General features: G+C 43.1%; 1 protein-coding gene across 1 annotated transcript in view; it reads left to right on the top strand.

The window, feature by feature from the left end:
* Positions 1-15,859, top strand: part of SUMO1 (small ubiquitin-like modifier 1) — a 19,839-nt gene extending 3,980 nt beyond the window's left edge. Inside the window, exons 2-5 of the mRNA XM_018554014.1 lie at positions 7,812-7,889; positions 9,271-9,348; positions 14,515-14,586; positions 15,229-15,859. Coding sequence (XP_018409516.1) covers positions 7,812-7,889; positions 9,271-9,348; positions 14,515-14,586; positions 15,229-15,297 — 297 coding nt within the window. The 3' untranslated portion in view covers positions 15,298-15,859. The remainder of the gene's footprint in view (positions 1-7,811; positions 7,890-9,270; positions 9,349-14,514; positions 14,587-15,228) is intronic.
* Positions 15,860-16,282: the final 423 nt, after the last annotated feature.

Raw genomic sequence — 16,282 nt, 5'->3', positions numbered from 1 at the left:
TGGGGGCAGGGTTGAGGACGTAAGCCCACGGTTACATAGAATGGGCTCAATGTTTTGTAATAAACAAATGTTAGCTGTCTTTTTATTGTGCATCATGATGTATGAATGTTACCCTGATTTGCATTTGGAAAATTCCAGTCATTTACATCTCTAGCCAGTACATTAGAACCTAGTAATACAAATATTTTTAGATAAAGATGAGATCTACAAGTATGTCTTGTAACATCTCTGGACGCCGAGGGGAACTTGGCCAAGAAGGTTGTGTACCAGGGTTCTAGAGTTTCCCCAGGCTATTATGCAAATATAGTCTTCAGCTAGGAACTTGGCATGTTCTCTAGTTCCCCAAGCTTTACTATTGGTCAGTGAGAGGCTGTCTGTCTTAGTGGTGGGCCAGTAGTGAGATGAGTAGTAAGTACAGACTGCTGGCTGAAGTTGGTATTTATTAGGGTTGCACCGATGAAGGTTTTTCTGTACTCGCCGATACCAAATACCGATACTGGAAGTCCCATTAAGGAAGCCAGGCGGTGTGTAATAACTCGTGGCCATGGAGCCGGCTCGCTGTCTGGCTTCCTGATACCGGAAGCTCAAGTATCGGGCTAGGCATCGGAGCATTTCGGCGGGTACAATTACTCTTCATCAGCACCGATACTAGTATCCATGCATGCCTATTATAAAGGCCACTTTCAGGTTTTGGACTGATAAATTCATGATTTTGTTGTCCATGATCGGTGTATTTTTAAGCATCTAATAAATGCCACGTCCTTGCTTAGGCCTTTAACCCCTTCATGACTGAGGCCCTTTTTTCAATTTTTGCACCCATGTTATATTTGTACTCTAGTTGTCAAACCAAAATTGGGTTTATTCCCCCATTTCATGCTAAACAGGCTGGATGAGAGGTATCATACCTGCCGACTTTTTGTATTCAGACAGCCAGGGTAACTGCGGCTGTTTCTCTAGTGACCTTCCAGGACAGCATCAGAGAGATAAGCTCCTCCCACCGGAACAGGAAACGCATCACCCACACCTAAATAAAAAGAGCACAAGCCTAGCACGCTTCAGTTTTTTTGTGTGTTTCCTCCTGCCAAACAGGACATTGTAATGTTTGTTGTTTTAAGCCAGGCCTTCGTGCTAGTGAGCAGGGGCCTCCCTGGTTCGTGAGTACCGCATGCCAGGGACAGTGGACCTGAGGTGCTCATGGAAAGGGATTCCAAGACAGCCCCATCTGTCTATAGGATTCTATTTTTTTTTATGCCTGAGGTTTCCTGCATGGATTGCAAGGCAACCATCCTTCTGGTGTAAAGGTCTCAGTGGAGTCCTCCCTAGTGAAGACTACCTACTGAGGTCTTCGGGGGGATTGCTTACCTTTCCGGTGTGCATCAGACACCAGGACAGCGGTCGGTTGGACCTCATGGAGCTTCCATCTTTGTCGGCTTAAGGCCGGGTGCAGGCACATGCTCGGTCACGCTACATGGTGGATGGAGGAGGAGCAGGATGCAGAACCTTGCGGCTCCCACACCCGCAAGGGGCGGGCATCAGAAGCGGGGCACTGGAGCTGGAGTCTTCAGGGCAGGGAGCCCTTGGAGCAGACTCATTTTCTAAAGCAGCATCATCTGATCCGGTGGATCCTGGTGCTAGCAGCTCTGAGGTAGGACAGGGGTTGGACGCCCACTTCCTATTCTTTTTCGCTCAGTGTTTGGGCACATAAGGCACTGGTTGACACCTTTTTAAGTTCTGGTGTTCATTGGGCTGTTTTTTGGTGTGTTTTGCAGAACAAGCCCTCTGAAGGAACTTCGTCTTCCTCTATCTTCCTCTATTAACAGTTGCCCCAGAAATAAGAAATGTATGCAATCCTATTTCCCCCTCTATGTATGGGGTTGTATGGGTACTGACCTGTGTGTTCAACGGGCGCTGGTTTGATGTTTGGGAAACCAAGGCCTCTGAAGGAAGAATGCTCTCATCAGTCAGCACACATGGCAGCGATGTGCAGCCTGCAACATTAAATATCCCTCTTCTTCCAAAAATACCACGGTGCCAATCCTGTGTAGGGAAGCCAGTGGTGGATGAATCGTCAGGCATGTTTTAAAGCCTGATAGACTGTATGAGGGCAGAGATGGTGTCAACTCTTCAGTCATTCTGCACAATAATTCAAGTTGTAGAAATGATTGGGAGACAGTCTCTTGATCAGGGACCTTCTGGTTCAGAGAATGCAGGGAAGAGTGCATCCCCCCACAATGGGGGGATGTGGACTGGACTCCTGGAAGGTGTTCCTCTTTTTGAGTGTTGGTTACTGGGGGTTACAGTGCCTCTTGCTAACACAGGAGGTATGTGTTATTTCCACCAGTGCATGGCTGATTAGAGGCAAGGGCTGCAGCACAGATACGTTTTTTTAAATCGGCAAAGCAGCAAACCCAGACAACCTAATTACTCCCACATGGAATCGATGTCTGGTGCAGTAGTATTGTGGATTGTTCCCAAATTTCACACTCTTTCTCAGCCTCTGTTGTGAGTTTTATAAAGAGTTATCAGCCTAGAATGGCTGTATCGATTGCTTTACAGGCTCCTTTTGCCAAAAGCTTTACAGTGGGCAAGAGTACTGGAGGGGTATTGCTCCAGTTTTGTGCACTCTCCTGTAATTAAAGGGAAATTCAAAAGGAGAGACAATAGCTTGGGTGGAAAAACCCTTTCCTAGGTGTGGTGTAATATTTTAAAATGGGCCTGCATTATTTTTTTGGCAGGCTCCAATGCTAATACTCTGCATTGTGCTGCAGACGGGCTGATTCATAGGCACTCATTAACATGTGCAGAAATTGGACTTCTAATTACACTAGCACAGTGCTGCAAGGCCAAGAGGGAGTTCCGTTGCTGGTAGCAACCAGGGCTTCCTACCTGGCCGGGGCTTGTTGTGAGCTCCCAAGTTGGAGGCTATGATTGCTCTCACCTGAGTGGGGGCAGGGTAGGGCTCTTTCAGCCCTGTTTGAGTAGACTGCACTTAATTTTCACTTCCCTGTCTTAACCACTTGAAGGCCATAGTGTTTCACCCCCTTCCTGGCCAGGCCATTTTTCAGTATTCAGCGCTGCGGTACTTTGACTGATGTTTATTCCGTCATTTGTGGCTATGGTTCTCAGAAACGCATGGTTTTGGACAGAAATCACATACAGGGATATATTTCTGTGGCTTGTTGTAGCTGTAGGTAACTTCCTGACCATAGGTGGAATCTGTATTAGAAGTCTTTCTCTGGGCTCAGTATGTGTCTTTACTGCTGATGTCATTCTTTGAGCACTGGTATAGTTACGCTGAGTTCACACCTTAGCGTATTGGAAACTCGCGTTTGCCGAGCATTAGCTCATGCACTTCTTTGGGCGTATGGCGTTTTACCACGCGATCGAACGGGCGGTAAAACGCGCAGGTGAGAACCATGCCCATAGGCAAACATGGGTTTTCACCTGTTGCGCGTTTTACCGAGCGTAGGAACGCGCGGTAAAACGCTCAGGTGTGAACGGGGCCTTATAGTATCCACAAGTTAATAACCTCCCGCGTTGGAAGTATTATGTGGTTATGCCGGGAGTATTGGTATTCTATAATTACTATAAATATTTTAATTACTGCGGAGTAGAATCATCATTGTTGTATGGTGGATAGGGGTATCAATACTTGTGCATACAGCCATGTATTGGTGCTACTATGCTGCTTCAGAAATAGCCACTTTACTTTTAGAAAGCACTGAGTCATGAGGTCCAAGATTTATTCATACCTAATATATCGGTGTATTTGATATTTCTATGCAATCTCAGCAATAACCAGTTACTGCTTAGTATAAGCATTAGTTTAGGAGGTGATCTATGAATTTCGATATTGATGCATATTACTATGCTGCCTCCAATATAACCAAGTTTCAGCTCTAAAGAGAGCTTCATTGGTTCATGGGGTGGTCATGTATCTCAGTATTGAGGTATACATTGTTTTCAGTATTACTATACTGCCTCTAATTAGAATCAAGTTGCAGCCTCAGTGCAAACCTCGTTGGCCCGGGAGGGAGTTAGGTATATCGGTATCGAAGTATAATGCTATATGCCCTCTAAAACAGCCAATTTGCCTTCTTTAAAGCTTCATTACTTCTGAATCTCAGTCCTGATACATTCCTGGTTGTGGGGTATTTTTATACTTTCTCCATTATGGCTTTAGAGGGAGCATCATCTGTCCATGGGGCAGTTCTGAAGCTCGATACGATGTACGCCTTAGTCTTTGCCATTAGGTGTTTCTGGACCCCGTATACCATCCTCTGCTTCAGTGGAAGCATTTTTTCATAAACTAGTTATGAATTTTGGTATCTGCGCATACTATGTGTATGAGTATACTAGACTGCCTCCAAAGCAACCAAAGTTCTTTTTTTGTGGAAACTTCTTTGGTTCGTAGGGCAGTTGGGAATCTCAGTATTTGTGTATACCTTCTTACTTTATTAGTGCTTATATACTGTGTCCGGAATAACCAACCAACTTTCTATTTTTGGGGAAATATCTTTGGTTCAGAGGGCAGTTGTGAATCTCAGTATTTGTGTATACCTTCTTACTTTATTAGTGCTTATATACTGTACCCTGTATAACCATTTTGCTGCTTAAGGTAAGCATTTTGATTCATAAGGTAGTTATGAATTTCAGTATCTGTGCATACCATGTGTATGAGCATATTAGGCTGCCTACAAACCAACCAACTTTCTATTTTTGGGGAAATATCTTTGGTTCTTAGGGCAGCCGTGAGTATCAGTATATGCGCATACATTCATTATTGGTGCTTATATACTGTACCCTGTATAACCATTTTGCTGCTTAAGGTAAGCATTTTGATTCATAAGGTAGTTATGAATTTCAGTATCTGTGCATACCATGTGTATGAGCATATTAGGCTGCCTACAAACCAACCAACTTTCTATTTTTGTGGAAATAGCTTTGGTTCAGAGGGCAGTTGTGAATCTCAGTATATGTGCATAGCTTTCGTTATTGGTGTTTATATACTGTGTCTGGAATAATCATTTGACAGCTTAATGTAAGCATTATTGATTCAAGAGGTGGTTATGGATATCATCTGTGTTCCTTCTACCCGCACTTGTAATGCTACACTTCAGGAACTTGGCTTGATTCAGTAAGGCATCATTGGTTGGGATGTAGTTGAGGATCTCAGTATGGGAGACATCTGAGTTCTTTCGTATATCTAAACCAACCGTCTACACGGTAACTGATGACAGTTTCAATAAGGCGTTCTTGGTCGCTGTGTAGGTATGAAGCTCAGTATTATCATCTGAGTTCATACTTTGTATAGTTATGTAACTATACTTTCTACAGGATAACGGTTTTCTGCTTTGGTGAAGGCTTTACCAGTTATGAAGCTCTGAGATGAGATTTCCCAGCAATGCTCTGCTGATGACTTGATCCCAGTGTGCATGGTGTTGGCAAACTGAAGTCATTTTGCCCTTTCATAGCAGGAAGTGAATGCTCTGCAAGTGTAAGTATTTCACAATCGCAGCATTTTACACCTGACATGTCTGTTATTCATCATAATACATGGAGGGATGCATTGGTAGAATCAGATTTTTGAGTGTGACCGTCTGCTTTATTTATTGGCCCTATAACTTGCTGAAGGGTATCTGAACTGGCAAAGATGTTCAATTCTATTCAAACATTCATGTATTTTAGTTTAGAGTTCAGCTTGTTCAGTCCTTAGTGATGGACCTAATCTTGTGTTATCTTTTTAAAGCAATACTTGGCTACATGGTTTGCACTATGATGTGCTAAATAAAGAATAACTAATGTAGAGTGGTGATAAAATGACTTCCGCAGATTTTCAGACATAACCTAATATACTAGAATGTGTTGTGACATGTGCGAGTTCCCTTCTACTGCAATCCTGAGCAGTAAGTGAAGGTGCCTGCTGATAATAGAACTGCTTTTTGTGCCGTCTTGCCTGTTCTCCTGTAGATTGTCGCTCCCTTAGAAGAATATTATTTCTCATCTTTTTCTGCATGATAAGCCTGCTGATTCCTCGTTCTGGAAGCTGCTCACTCCGCACGGGGCTGAATCAGCAACACTGCTTATGAGAGGACATTAAGATGCGTGAACAGACTATGTAAAAAGGGGCATTAGGCATCTGACTGCTGGAGAAAGGAGGGATCTGGGAATAGTGCCTTCATCTGACTACACTCCTGATTTAATGGGAAAAAACTCACCTCATAGTTCTAGCCGACCTGTGACAATGAGACTGTCACAGGTCGGCTCAGTAGACCGGGAAGTGAGCGAACACATACCGCCATTCGCTCGCCTCTCGATCCTGTCACGGCTCTCTGCCGTCACAGGGGAGGGGCTGGATTCCCCCCTCCCCGCTCCGATCCGCCAGCGCTGACTGGCAGAACGGATGGGGAGGGGGTGGGTACAGCTGGCACTGCCTTTAGATAGGCAGAGCCAGCTGTCACTCACACAGCTGGGCGGATCCCGGCACAATTGTCGGGATCCGCTTCAGCTGCGGTGTCTCAGTATACCGCGAGCAGCTGCTCGTGGTATACTGCGGCGTCTCAGTATACCGCGAGCTACAGTTCGCGGTATACTGAGCCTAGGGTGACGGGAGGGCGCTAGTTTGTGTCCTCCCGTTACCCTAAGGAGAACTATGGGGAAAAACAATGACCCCATAGTTCTCCTTTTAACCCATTACAGTCAATGTGTTTATTGTTGACATTTTTAATTGGCACACTCCAGCCAATATTAACGCATGATTGCTGTCAGTTTTAATTGTCAAGTAGTAAGTTATATGTGCCCTGTTTTCAGTTTCTGTCATATATTGTATGATGCAGTTTGTTCTGTTCTGTGCTCCTTCACACCTTCAGTGTGCATTATGTTGTGTGTTAACATGTGTTGCATTAAAGCAGTCCATTCATTTAAAAGGGCTGCCATTGCACTGAAAGACTAGAAAACACACTTTTTTTTCTAATTTACCATGAATTACAGGGGTGTGGAAACTTTTGAAAAAACTACTTGTCCAAGGGCTAAAGCGGGGGTCAAATCTACTTGTCCTTCATGACAATCTACTTGTCCCAATACAACAAAAAAAGTTTTAAAAGTTTAAAACTAGGGATGCACCAATACCAGTTTTTGGGTATCGAGTACTACCAGGCTTTGCCAAGCACTTCTACACTTGTTACATTAATGCTGCAGGGTGGCACCCCGTCACTTGCCATACAAAATTAATAGGGCAGCACAGCTCCTCAGTGGTTAGCATTTCTGCCTTGCTGCACTGGGATTCTCGTTTTGCATCTTGACCAGGACACTATCTGCATGGAGTTTGCATATTCTCCCCGTGCTTGTGTGGGTTTCCTCTTGGTACACCATTTTTCATCCTACACTCCAAAGACTTGCTGGTAAGATTCCCTAGTGCATGTGTGTATACATGTGAGATAGGGACCTTAGATTGTGAGCTCCTTACATATGTACAGCACTGCATAAATTGACGCCACAATATAATTATTAATAATAATTGCACTGCAATGCCCAAAACAATTGCATGGATCGTTACAGTAATGCATAGGTGTGAGAAATGCCAGTTTAAAACTCTAGGTTTTAACTTCCAAGTGATAATTCACACTGGTAATAATGAAAATTTCAGTTGATAATGCAGAAAAGATTGTAAAAAAATCTCACTGCTTGGAGATTGGACCTTTTTTATATCTTTGGCTCTGTATCCTCTTTAACATTAGTTTTAAAAACAATTGTTTGTTACATTTCCCAAAGAAGTGTCTGGTAAATAATGTCTGGTTTATTTTATTTTTCAGGAAGCTAAACCATCCAGTGAGGACTTAGGAGATAAGAAAGAAGGCGGTGACTATATTAAACTGAAAGTAATTGGCCAGGTAAGCATTCACAAATCAGAGCGGACTTGTCCAAGTCTTCTCTTTAAAAAAAACAAAACATATTTAGACAATTTAAGCTACTGATTGAAAAGTATACCCACATTTATAGGGCTCACTGTGCTGTCACACCTGCACACACCTGCTGTCAAATCTTCAGCACGCCATTCTTGCACATACTGTTTCCTTGCATACCCTTTGCACTTTTCTCCTGCACATACTCCCTGCAGTGATACCTTCCACACTAGTCTCTTTTACATGTTGCCTGTTGTCATACTGTTATGCCTCTGATACTCCTTCCCTGCCACATGCTGTCCTTTGTTTTACTCTGCCTACTTCTCTCCTGGTGATCACCGTAATACCCTCTGTACTCCTCTCCTTTACTTGCTGTCCTCCATCATACCCGTTGCACTTTTCTCCTGCGCATACTGCCTGCAGTGACACCTTCCGCACCAGTCTCTTGAACATATTGCCTGCTGTTATACCTTTTTAACACTCCTTCTGGCCATGCTGTCCTTCGTTATACCCTCCCATACTCCTCTCCACTTGCTGTCCTTTGTCATACCCATCACACTCCTTCCATGCATACTGTCTGCAACAATACCTTCCACACTGTTCCCTTGTTCTTTTGGCTGCTATTATACCTTCAATACTCTTCCCCTGCATATGCTGTCCTTTGTCATACACCCCCTACTCCTCCCCTGCTGATCACTGTAATACCCTCCATGCTCCTTCACTTGTCCTCCGTCATAACATTCGCACTCCTCCAGTGTGCGTATTGCCTGCAGTCATACCTTTTTACTCTAGTCTCTAGTACATATTGGCTGCTGTTATACCTTTGTTACTCCTCTCCTGTATATGCTGTCCTTTGCCATTCTCTCCTGTTATTCGCCCTAATACTCTCTCGCTTCCTGATTGGCTGGGTAGCAGGCTCCATACCACCTCATCACCCGCGAGCAAGGATCTGGCTTCCTGGGCAATCAGGAAGTCGGTGGGCTGGTAATGACTCACCCGCCCCCCCCTTAACTGCTCCCGGCTTCCTTATTGTCCAGAAAGTCGGCACCATGCCTTATCACCTGGTGACAAGGGAGCACGGAGCCGGTTTTCTAGACAATCAGGAAATTGAGTAGTGTGTAATGACGGGGAGATGGCCAATCAGGAAGCCGGGCGGCGAGTCATTACAAGCTTCCTTTATAGGACTTCCGGTATTTGGTATCGGCAAGTACCGAAAATAAAAATATCAGTACTCTATGCCGGAAAACTGTTATCGGCGCTTCCCTAGTTTCTTATATCCCCAACACTTTGTTATTGAGTATTAATGCAAATAATGCTTGTTTTCACTTGACAACCAGCTTTAACCAGACTTAATTTTTTGTTTTTTTAGGACAGCAGTGAAATTCACTTTAAGGTAAAAATGACGACGCACCTGAAAAAGCTGAAAGAATCCTACTGTCAGAGACAGGTAAATGAATTGCAGGCTAAGGTCCATAGCTGTTTTAGAATTCGTTTCCTGACTTAAAGTCTGTTTCTAAAGATTAAAAAAAATAAAATCCTTCAATTTTCCTGACATTAAATCATGTATTTGGGTTTAATAAAAGACTGCTTTAATAAGTGTAGAGCTGAAAAATCAATTTGCCATGAAAAGTTATGGCGGTAATAGATGCCAGCCAATGTTTTTACCTTGTAATCGTTTGATCCACCAATGCCATACATCTGCCTCAAACGGATCAGAACCTATTCCAACCTATCCTGATCCGTTTCATCATCGGTTTAATGCTGTGAAATCAAAATAATGGTAGTGTAAAGTCATCGATTTTTTTTTTTTTAGGGCGCTGCAATCATCCAGCAGTCGGATCCATAAGAGTATTGCCAGCTCAAAGAATGAAGATAAAAATGTCTGTCCTTAAAGTGCATATTCACGTTCGCAGCCAATTCGGGTTAACACCTATTTTATATTTGTTACCATTCACATAGCATAAGCTTAAAGGAGAACTATGGGGTTAGGGATTTTCCCCATAGTTCTCCTAAGGGTCCCAGCTGCGTGACTGACAGCTGGCTCTGCCTATCTGGAGGCAGAGCCAGCTGTACCTGCCCCTCCCCCATCCGTTCCGCTAGTCAGCGCTGGAGGATTGGAGCTGGGAGGGGGGAATCCAGTCCCTCCGAGAGCCGTGACAGGATCGAGAGGTGAGCGAGCGCCGGTATGTGTTCGCTCACTTCCCTCTACCCTCTTCCCTCATCTACTGAGCCGACCTGTGACAGTTACATTGTCACAGGTCGGCTAGAACTATGAGGCTGAGTGAAAAGCACTCACCTCATAGTTCTCCTTTTTAAAGAAGAAATATGGGATTAAGGGTTAAAGTTCCTACTTCTCATTTGCAATGTTAAGAGGAGCTGTGAGGGGTTAAAGGATTACAGCTCTTGCTTCTGTATTCAAATGTTAATGAGAGAAGCATAATCCTCAAATATCTTAAAGGTGGCTAAACACTATGAGGGGAATTTATCAAAACTGGAGCAGCTGTGCATAGCTCATTTTCAAATCTCAACTGAAGAGAGAAGCTGATTGGTTGCCCTAGGCAACTGCCCCAGATTTTGTCTGCTCCAGTTCTGATAAATTCCTCGCTGTGTGAATTTCAGATTCTTCATGAACCGGCCAAAATTCACACAGTGGCTGCTGCTTTTGGCACCCTTTCAGCCGGCATCCTTCGATCAGCTGATCGAAGGAGCTGGTTGGAAAATCTTCAAATGAACAGAGCCTGCAGCCAATGAGTTGCACGCTCTGTTTGAGTATTCGGACAGCAAGCTGGTGGCTACTATCGGGATACAATGCAGACAGTGGGAGATTCCTCCATCAATGCTTTTAAGTGTTAATGGTGGAATCTGTTCTATTTTTTTTTTTTGTTAAACTCACAGGCTGAAGAAAAAAATTAAGCAGTGTATGGCCAACTTAAGCCTTTTTCTAAGGACAGATCATTGTGATGGTGCTCAGAAAATCTTGGAATCAGCCATGTTGCCTACTGCAACAAAACATCTAAAAGTTGAGATTATTTTTTTAATAAATTCTTTATTTCACGTTTTTCAAACAATACAGGTAATAGATCAAAGGATACATAAACAGGACTGCGTGGCATTTGACTAGAGCGTCTTCATTATCAGGACGTACAATGCAACCAACAGTTATGTGGCTATCTTACAACCCGGCTGATGATAGTCAAGTAGGGAAGCCATGGACATGTGCATGCATTGAGACAAGCTTATAATCAGTGTATAATTGCAGGTGTTCCTGAGGTAGGTGGAGATATTGGCGCATATCGGCGCAGGAGAGCAGGAATCGGTACTGAAAAAGGGAAAGAGAGAAAATTGAGAAGAAAGAAAAAAAAAAAAATATATATCTATATATCGATATAGATATAGATATAGAGATATATATATATATATATATATTTTTACCTAGTAAGGACTTCACAGAAGACCAGAATGGAGTCACTCTCGGGCAGGACCAGAAGATATGAAGTAAGTCACCCGGGGCTTCGTTACAGCGCCAGCAACAGTTGGGCACAGATGGGTACATTGAGTGGAGGAGCTGGGGGGTCCTGTACCAGTGAGTGAGGAGTTTAAAACCGGATTCCTGGACTCTCGTATGAATGGAGGATTTGAGGGAGAAGTACTGAAGTCTCGCTATTTGGGTAGAGGTGAAACTAACACCCGGATCCCGTTCCCATTTACGGATGTAGACGGGAACACTATCAGCTATAGGAGTATTCAACAAAGAATACATGAATGAGACCACATGTCTAAGGTGGTCTAATTTATCACATTCCGATTCAAAGACCGTGTGAGGGCGAGAAAAGTCGGTGGCAGGGGGTAACGTGTGGAGGAAGTGGGAGAGCTGTATATTCCTCCAGAAACCAAGCGCGGCTGTTTTCGAGTTCTGAGATTATTTTTTAAATATTTTTCATAATGCTGTGTGAATGGGAACACATAACAAAGAGTATAGAGGGGTTGTCTCAAATTTGACTGCAAAAGTGGACATTAAAACTTTACTGTGTTATGTGGTGCCATTCATTTGCCAATTCGCCTTACTAATCGCCATGTGTTGCAGTGCACTAATTTTTTTGGCAGAGAACTGCAACTCTCATCATTTGGTTGCTGCACGCTAAGTTGCAATGCACATCCGTCAGAAGGTGTGTGAAGGTGCCTCATAGAATAATAAACAGCACGTTACGGTAGAGTGCATCGTAACCGTAACTGTAACACATGATGTGAGGAGGCCCCAAGTCTTTCATAATCTAAAATTTCACAAGAGATTTGTTCCATTTAGAGATGCCACGTTTTTTTAAGGCTGATGCTGGCCCTTTTACATTTTTGCTGTCTTGAGTTCCTGCGCTTGTGGAAAATTCAGACAGCCTGCTGGGGACTTGGCTGTGCCTGACCATGGCAGCTCCTGGCCGGATCTATATCGCCTCCTTCCTGGCGAAGGCACATCCATGGACAGCCCCATACTGGCACTTGCCCGTTGAACTCTCCACAGCATAGCCACTGCCCGCAGAGATCGCTGCCTGGTGACATGTATTCTGCTCTGGGGACACGTATTCTGCTCTGCTGATGTCTGTATTTAGCTCTGGTGAGAAACTGCCCTAAAATAATTAGTCTGTGTTGTTTTAGAAACAGTCTCGAGTATCGGCAAGTACCTGAGGGAAAGTACTTGTACTTAGTCTTGAAAAAGTGGTATTGGGACATCCCTAGCTACGTTTTGTCTGACATTTGTTTGTAGATGGGACAGTTTATCTTCTATCCAGGCTGTCAACTGCTGTTTTTAAATTGGTACAATTACTACAATCGTAATCAATATGTTGAGAGTAACAGAATTCACTTCAAGACTCGTTACAAATATTTTTAATGTGTTGGATTTGCCTTTGAGACTTGTGTACACCTGCTAAGGCATTCCTTTTTTAAACAGTTACTTATGTTGTTACTTCATTTTCTCTTGTCATCTCCACAATATAATACAAGGCAGTTTTTTTTGATGCACTGCCTTATTTTACTATATGCTTCAGGTTAAAGTGCAGCTCCCACCAGTATGGTGTTTTTATTTATTAAGTTTTGGTTGGAGTCATACAGAGTGAGGGGAATCCATTCCCTAGTGGAAAAACATTCCCTTCACTTTGTATGCCAGATACTCTATTTGAGAGAGATCACCTCACTTGTTTTGGCTGAAGTTCCACTTTGAGTTAGTAGCCTGACCCATGTTTATTGTGCTGGGACGTACAATATGCAGTAGCCCACTGGATTGTACTAATCAGTTCACATTTGTCAGAGCAAAAGATACTTGGCATATTAGTTTTGTATGTTCTACTGGTACTTTATAGCCGGATTACATAAGCCATTTTGCTATACCTTACACGTTTCCTGCACATTTGGTAATCTAGTTGTGAATTATGTTCATGACGGGTGGAAGGGAACGCTTCATTAATCCAGCATGTTCCAGTTCTGCCATATACTGAACGAACTTGCATGTCTGCTTACAGAAGATTTGAAAGAGTCTAAAGGTGGCCATACACTTTACAACCCTCGCAAAACTTTTGTGTTGCGAGGCTTTCCAAGTAATAAAAAAAAAAAAACGTACGATCTGCCCATCTTGGACAGGCAGATCGTACTCGCGATCATCGCAACCCTGCCCCCCTGAGGGGCGGGCTTCCGATGACTGCAAACGGGCAGTGTGCGTGGGCGCACACCGGCCCGTTCGGCAGTTGTCGAACAAGCAGGCCACTAACCCGCCAAGAATCGTACGATTCTTGGCGGGTTTTCTAGCATGCTGGTTCGACTGAAGACGTGCGACCGTACAGTAGAAACGGTTGCACGCCTTCCATACACTTTGCGATTATCGTACGATAATCGTGCAGTGTGTGGGCACCTTAAGAAGAACCGTAATTGCCTTGTGACACTTTTTTTATTATTGTATGTGGAATCCTATCCTTCACTGATTTTTCATTCCCAAACTAATGTAGCTTTGATAGCTGACGTAATACTGGCACAGAGAAAGCATTTATAGATCTGTTCCCTCAAAGTAGTAAATGGCATCAATTGTTAAACCTTGCAATGCAAGTTCAAGTGCCAAGGTCAGTAGTATGGCCAACCTTTCGTGGATTGGATTTATACCCCACCCACACTAGTCTTCCTACCACTGGTATCACCTTGCAATGCAATCTTGACTGTGTTAAGGGGCCTGTGTCTTCACCTTCCATGTTCTGTACTTTAGTATAGGAAGGATAGAATTCTGAAGTGTGGGCAAAGATTTCAATCTATTCGGGGAAATAAACCATATCAGAGGACTGCAGGCCTGGCACTTGTCAAGCTTTGTTTTACTGTATGATTACTTCATGCATTAACATTTGTTCAGTCTGGAAGGTTCAAACGAGTATATTCTGACATATTTCCCCCCCCTTTTTTTTTTCTTTTCTTTAACCATTTGCTATTTTACCTCCGAAATGTTTTCATTGGTTAGAGGTTCTGATCTGGTTAATGGTAATTTTTCCCATTGTTTGGTCAATCATCACTTTAGGCTATACCTTTTTTTTTTTTTTTTTTTTATGGTGAATTAATGAGAACATTATTTTTCTTTCTTTTTTAGGGTGTTCCCATGAATTCTCTAAGGTTTCTTTTTGAAGGACAGAGGATTTCAGATCACCAGACCCCGAAAGAGGTTTGTTATGTACATGGATTGCATTCAGTTCACAGCAGGAGTGCTATATTGAAATACTTTTTTTTTTGGTTGGGTTAGATGTGTAGGGAAGGATGACTACCGGCATCACTTTTCTTCATTAGCATGGTGTTATAAATGCAGTAGAGCAAATGCATGTCATGTGGCTATAGTTCATTATTTTATGGCATATGCTCGCAAGAAATTCTAAGTAGCACTGGTGTAGTCAGGTAGGAAATACTGCTATTAACGGTGATAAGGATATGTAATTTTTTCTTCAATTGTGACCTATTTGGCTAATGGCATAAGAAAATGTAGTTTGCCACATAATGTGAGAAAGGTAAAAACTATTTTTAGCCTCTTCCTGAACACTTGCAGCCTTCTTGATGAGGTGTGATGTCAAACATGATCATTGTAGATTCATTCCTACAGCGTGTATGGGCATTGTACATTATCCTTGCTGTAACCACACTGCTGCTTATAGCCTTGGCCACAGTGACCAGGAACGGTGATCATTGTCATTTGATGGTGATTCCTAGTCAAAGACTGCTACCATGCTAGTAGGCACTCTGTTCATTTTCATTTTAAATATTATGATACATAAGACTAGTGATGTTTTATCGATCTGTATCTTCTGTTTTGCAGCTTGGCATGGAGGAGGAAGACGTTATTGAAGTTTATCAGGAACAGACTGGGGGTCACTCATCGTTTTAACTTTCCTGGGTTTTTCCATACCTTCTTTTGGCACTTCCTTTGTTTGCCATGTTGGATTTTTTTTCAATTTTATTTTGTAATATGCCGTTTACCTTCCCTACGTACTGTTCCATTTCTCACTGTAACAAGCCAGCTGTTGTCACCTCAGCATCACTTCATTTCAGCTGCAACAGTATGTACAAAGATGAGCAACCTCTGCATACATACTTCATCAGATATGGCCTATTTGTCTTCTCTGCTTCTGACCAGTGAGGATCCAGCAAGGAAATGACATAGTAATGTGAAGACAAGGCGAGAACTTGCTGGGGACTTTGGAACTGCTTCACTTTTAAAGTAGAATGATCCATAACACCATGATTAAGTTCATTGTTCCAGCGCCTGCCTAGGAGATGTAGGAATTGTGTTCTTAGAAAGTGTCCATGCTACACAATCCCTTATGTACAAATGTTTGGTGTATCTTTTATTTTTGTGGGGCATGGGTTTTAAAAAAAATGAAAAAAGAAAAAAATGCGTTGTCTGTATTGGCTTAATTGAAGTAATATTAAAAAAAACACAAACATTTCTAAAACCTGCTCTGCTTTGTTTTGGCTTTTTATATATAATCTTTTAACATACCGCATTCCCTGTCGAATTTTCATAACTTTAGATATTTCTCACTTTTATTCCATGGGTGTTCTTGCCCAAGTCTCCTTTTGCAAATATTTGCTGAAAGGAGAACTATGAGATGGGTGCTTTTCACTCACCTCATAGTTCTAGCCGACCTGTGACAATGAGACTCACAGGTCGGCTCAGTAGATCGGGAGGTGAGCGAACACATACTTGCGTTCTCTCACCTCTCGATCCTGTCACGGCTTTCTGCCGTGACAGGAGGGGCTGGATTCCCCGCTCCGATCCGCCAGCGCTGACTGGCGGAATGGACGGGGGAGGGGGCGGGTACAGCTGGCTCTGCCTCTAGATAGGCAGAGCCAGCTGTCAGTCACGCAGC

This window comes from Nanorana parkeri, unplaced genomic scaffold, assembly GCF_000935625.1.
Source record: "Nanorana parkeri isolate BGI_ZX_2015 unplaced genomic scaffold, ASM93562v1 scaffold139, whole genome shotgun sequence".
Taxonomy (NCBI): Eukaryota; Metazoa; Chordata; class Amphibia; order Anura; family Dicroglossidae; genus Nanorana; species Nanorana parkeri.
Note: the sequence above shows the minus strand (reverse complement) of the source record. Positions and strands in the feature narration are given on the sequence as shown.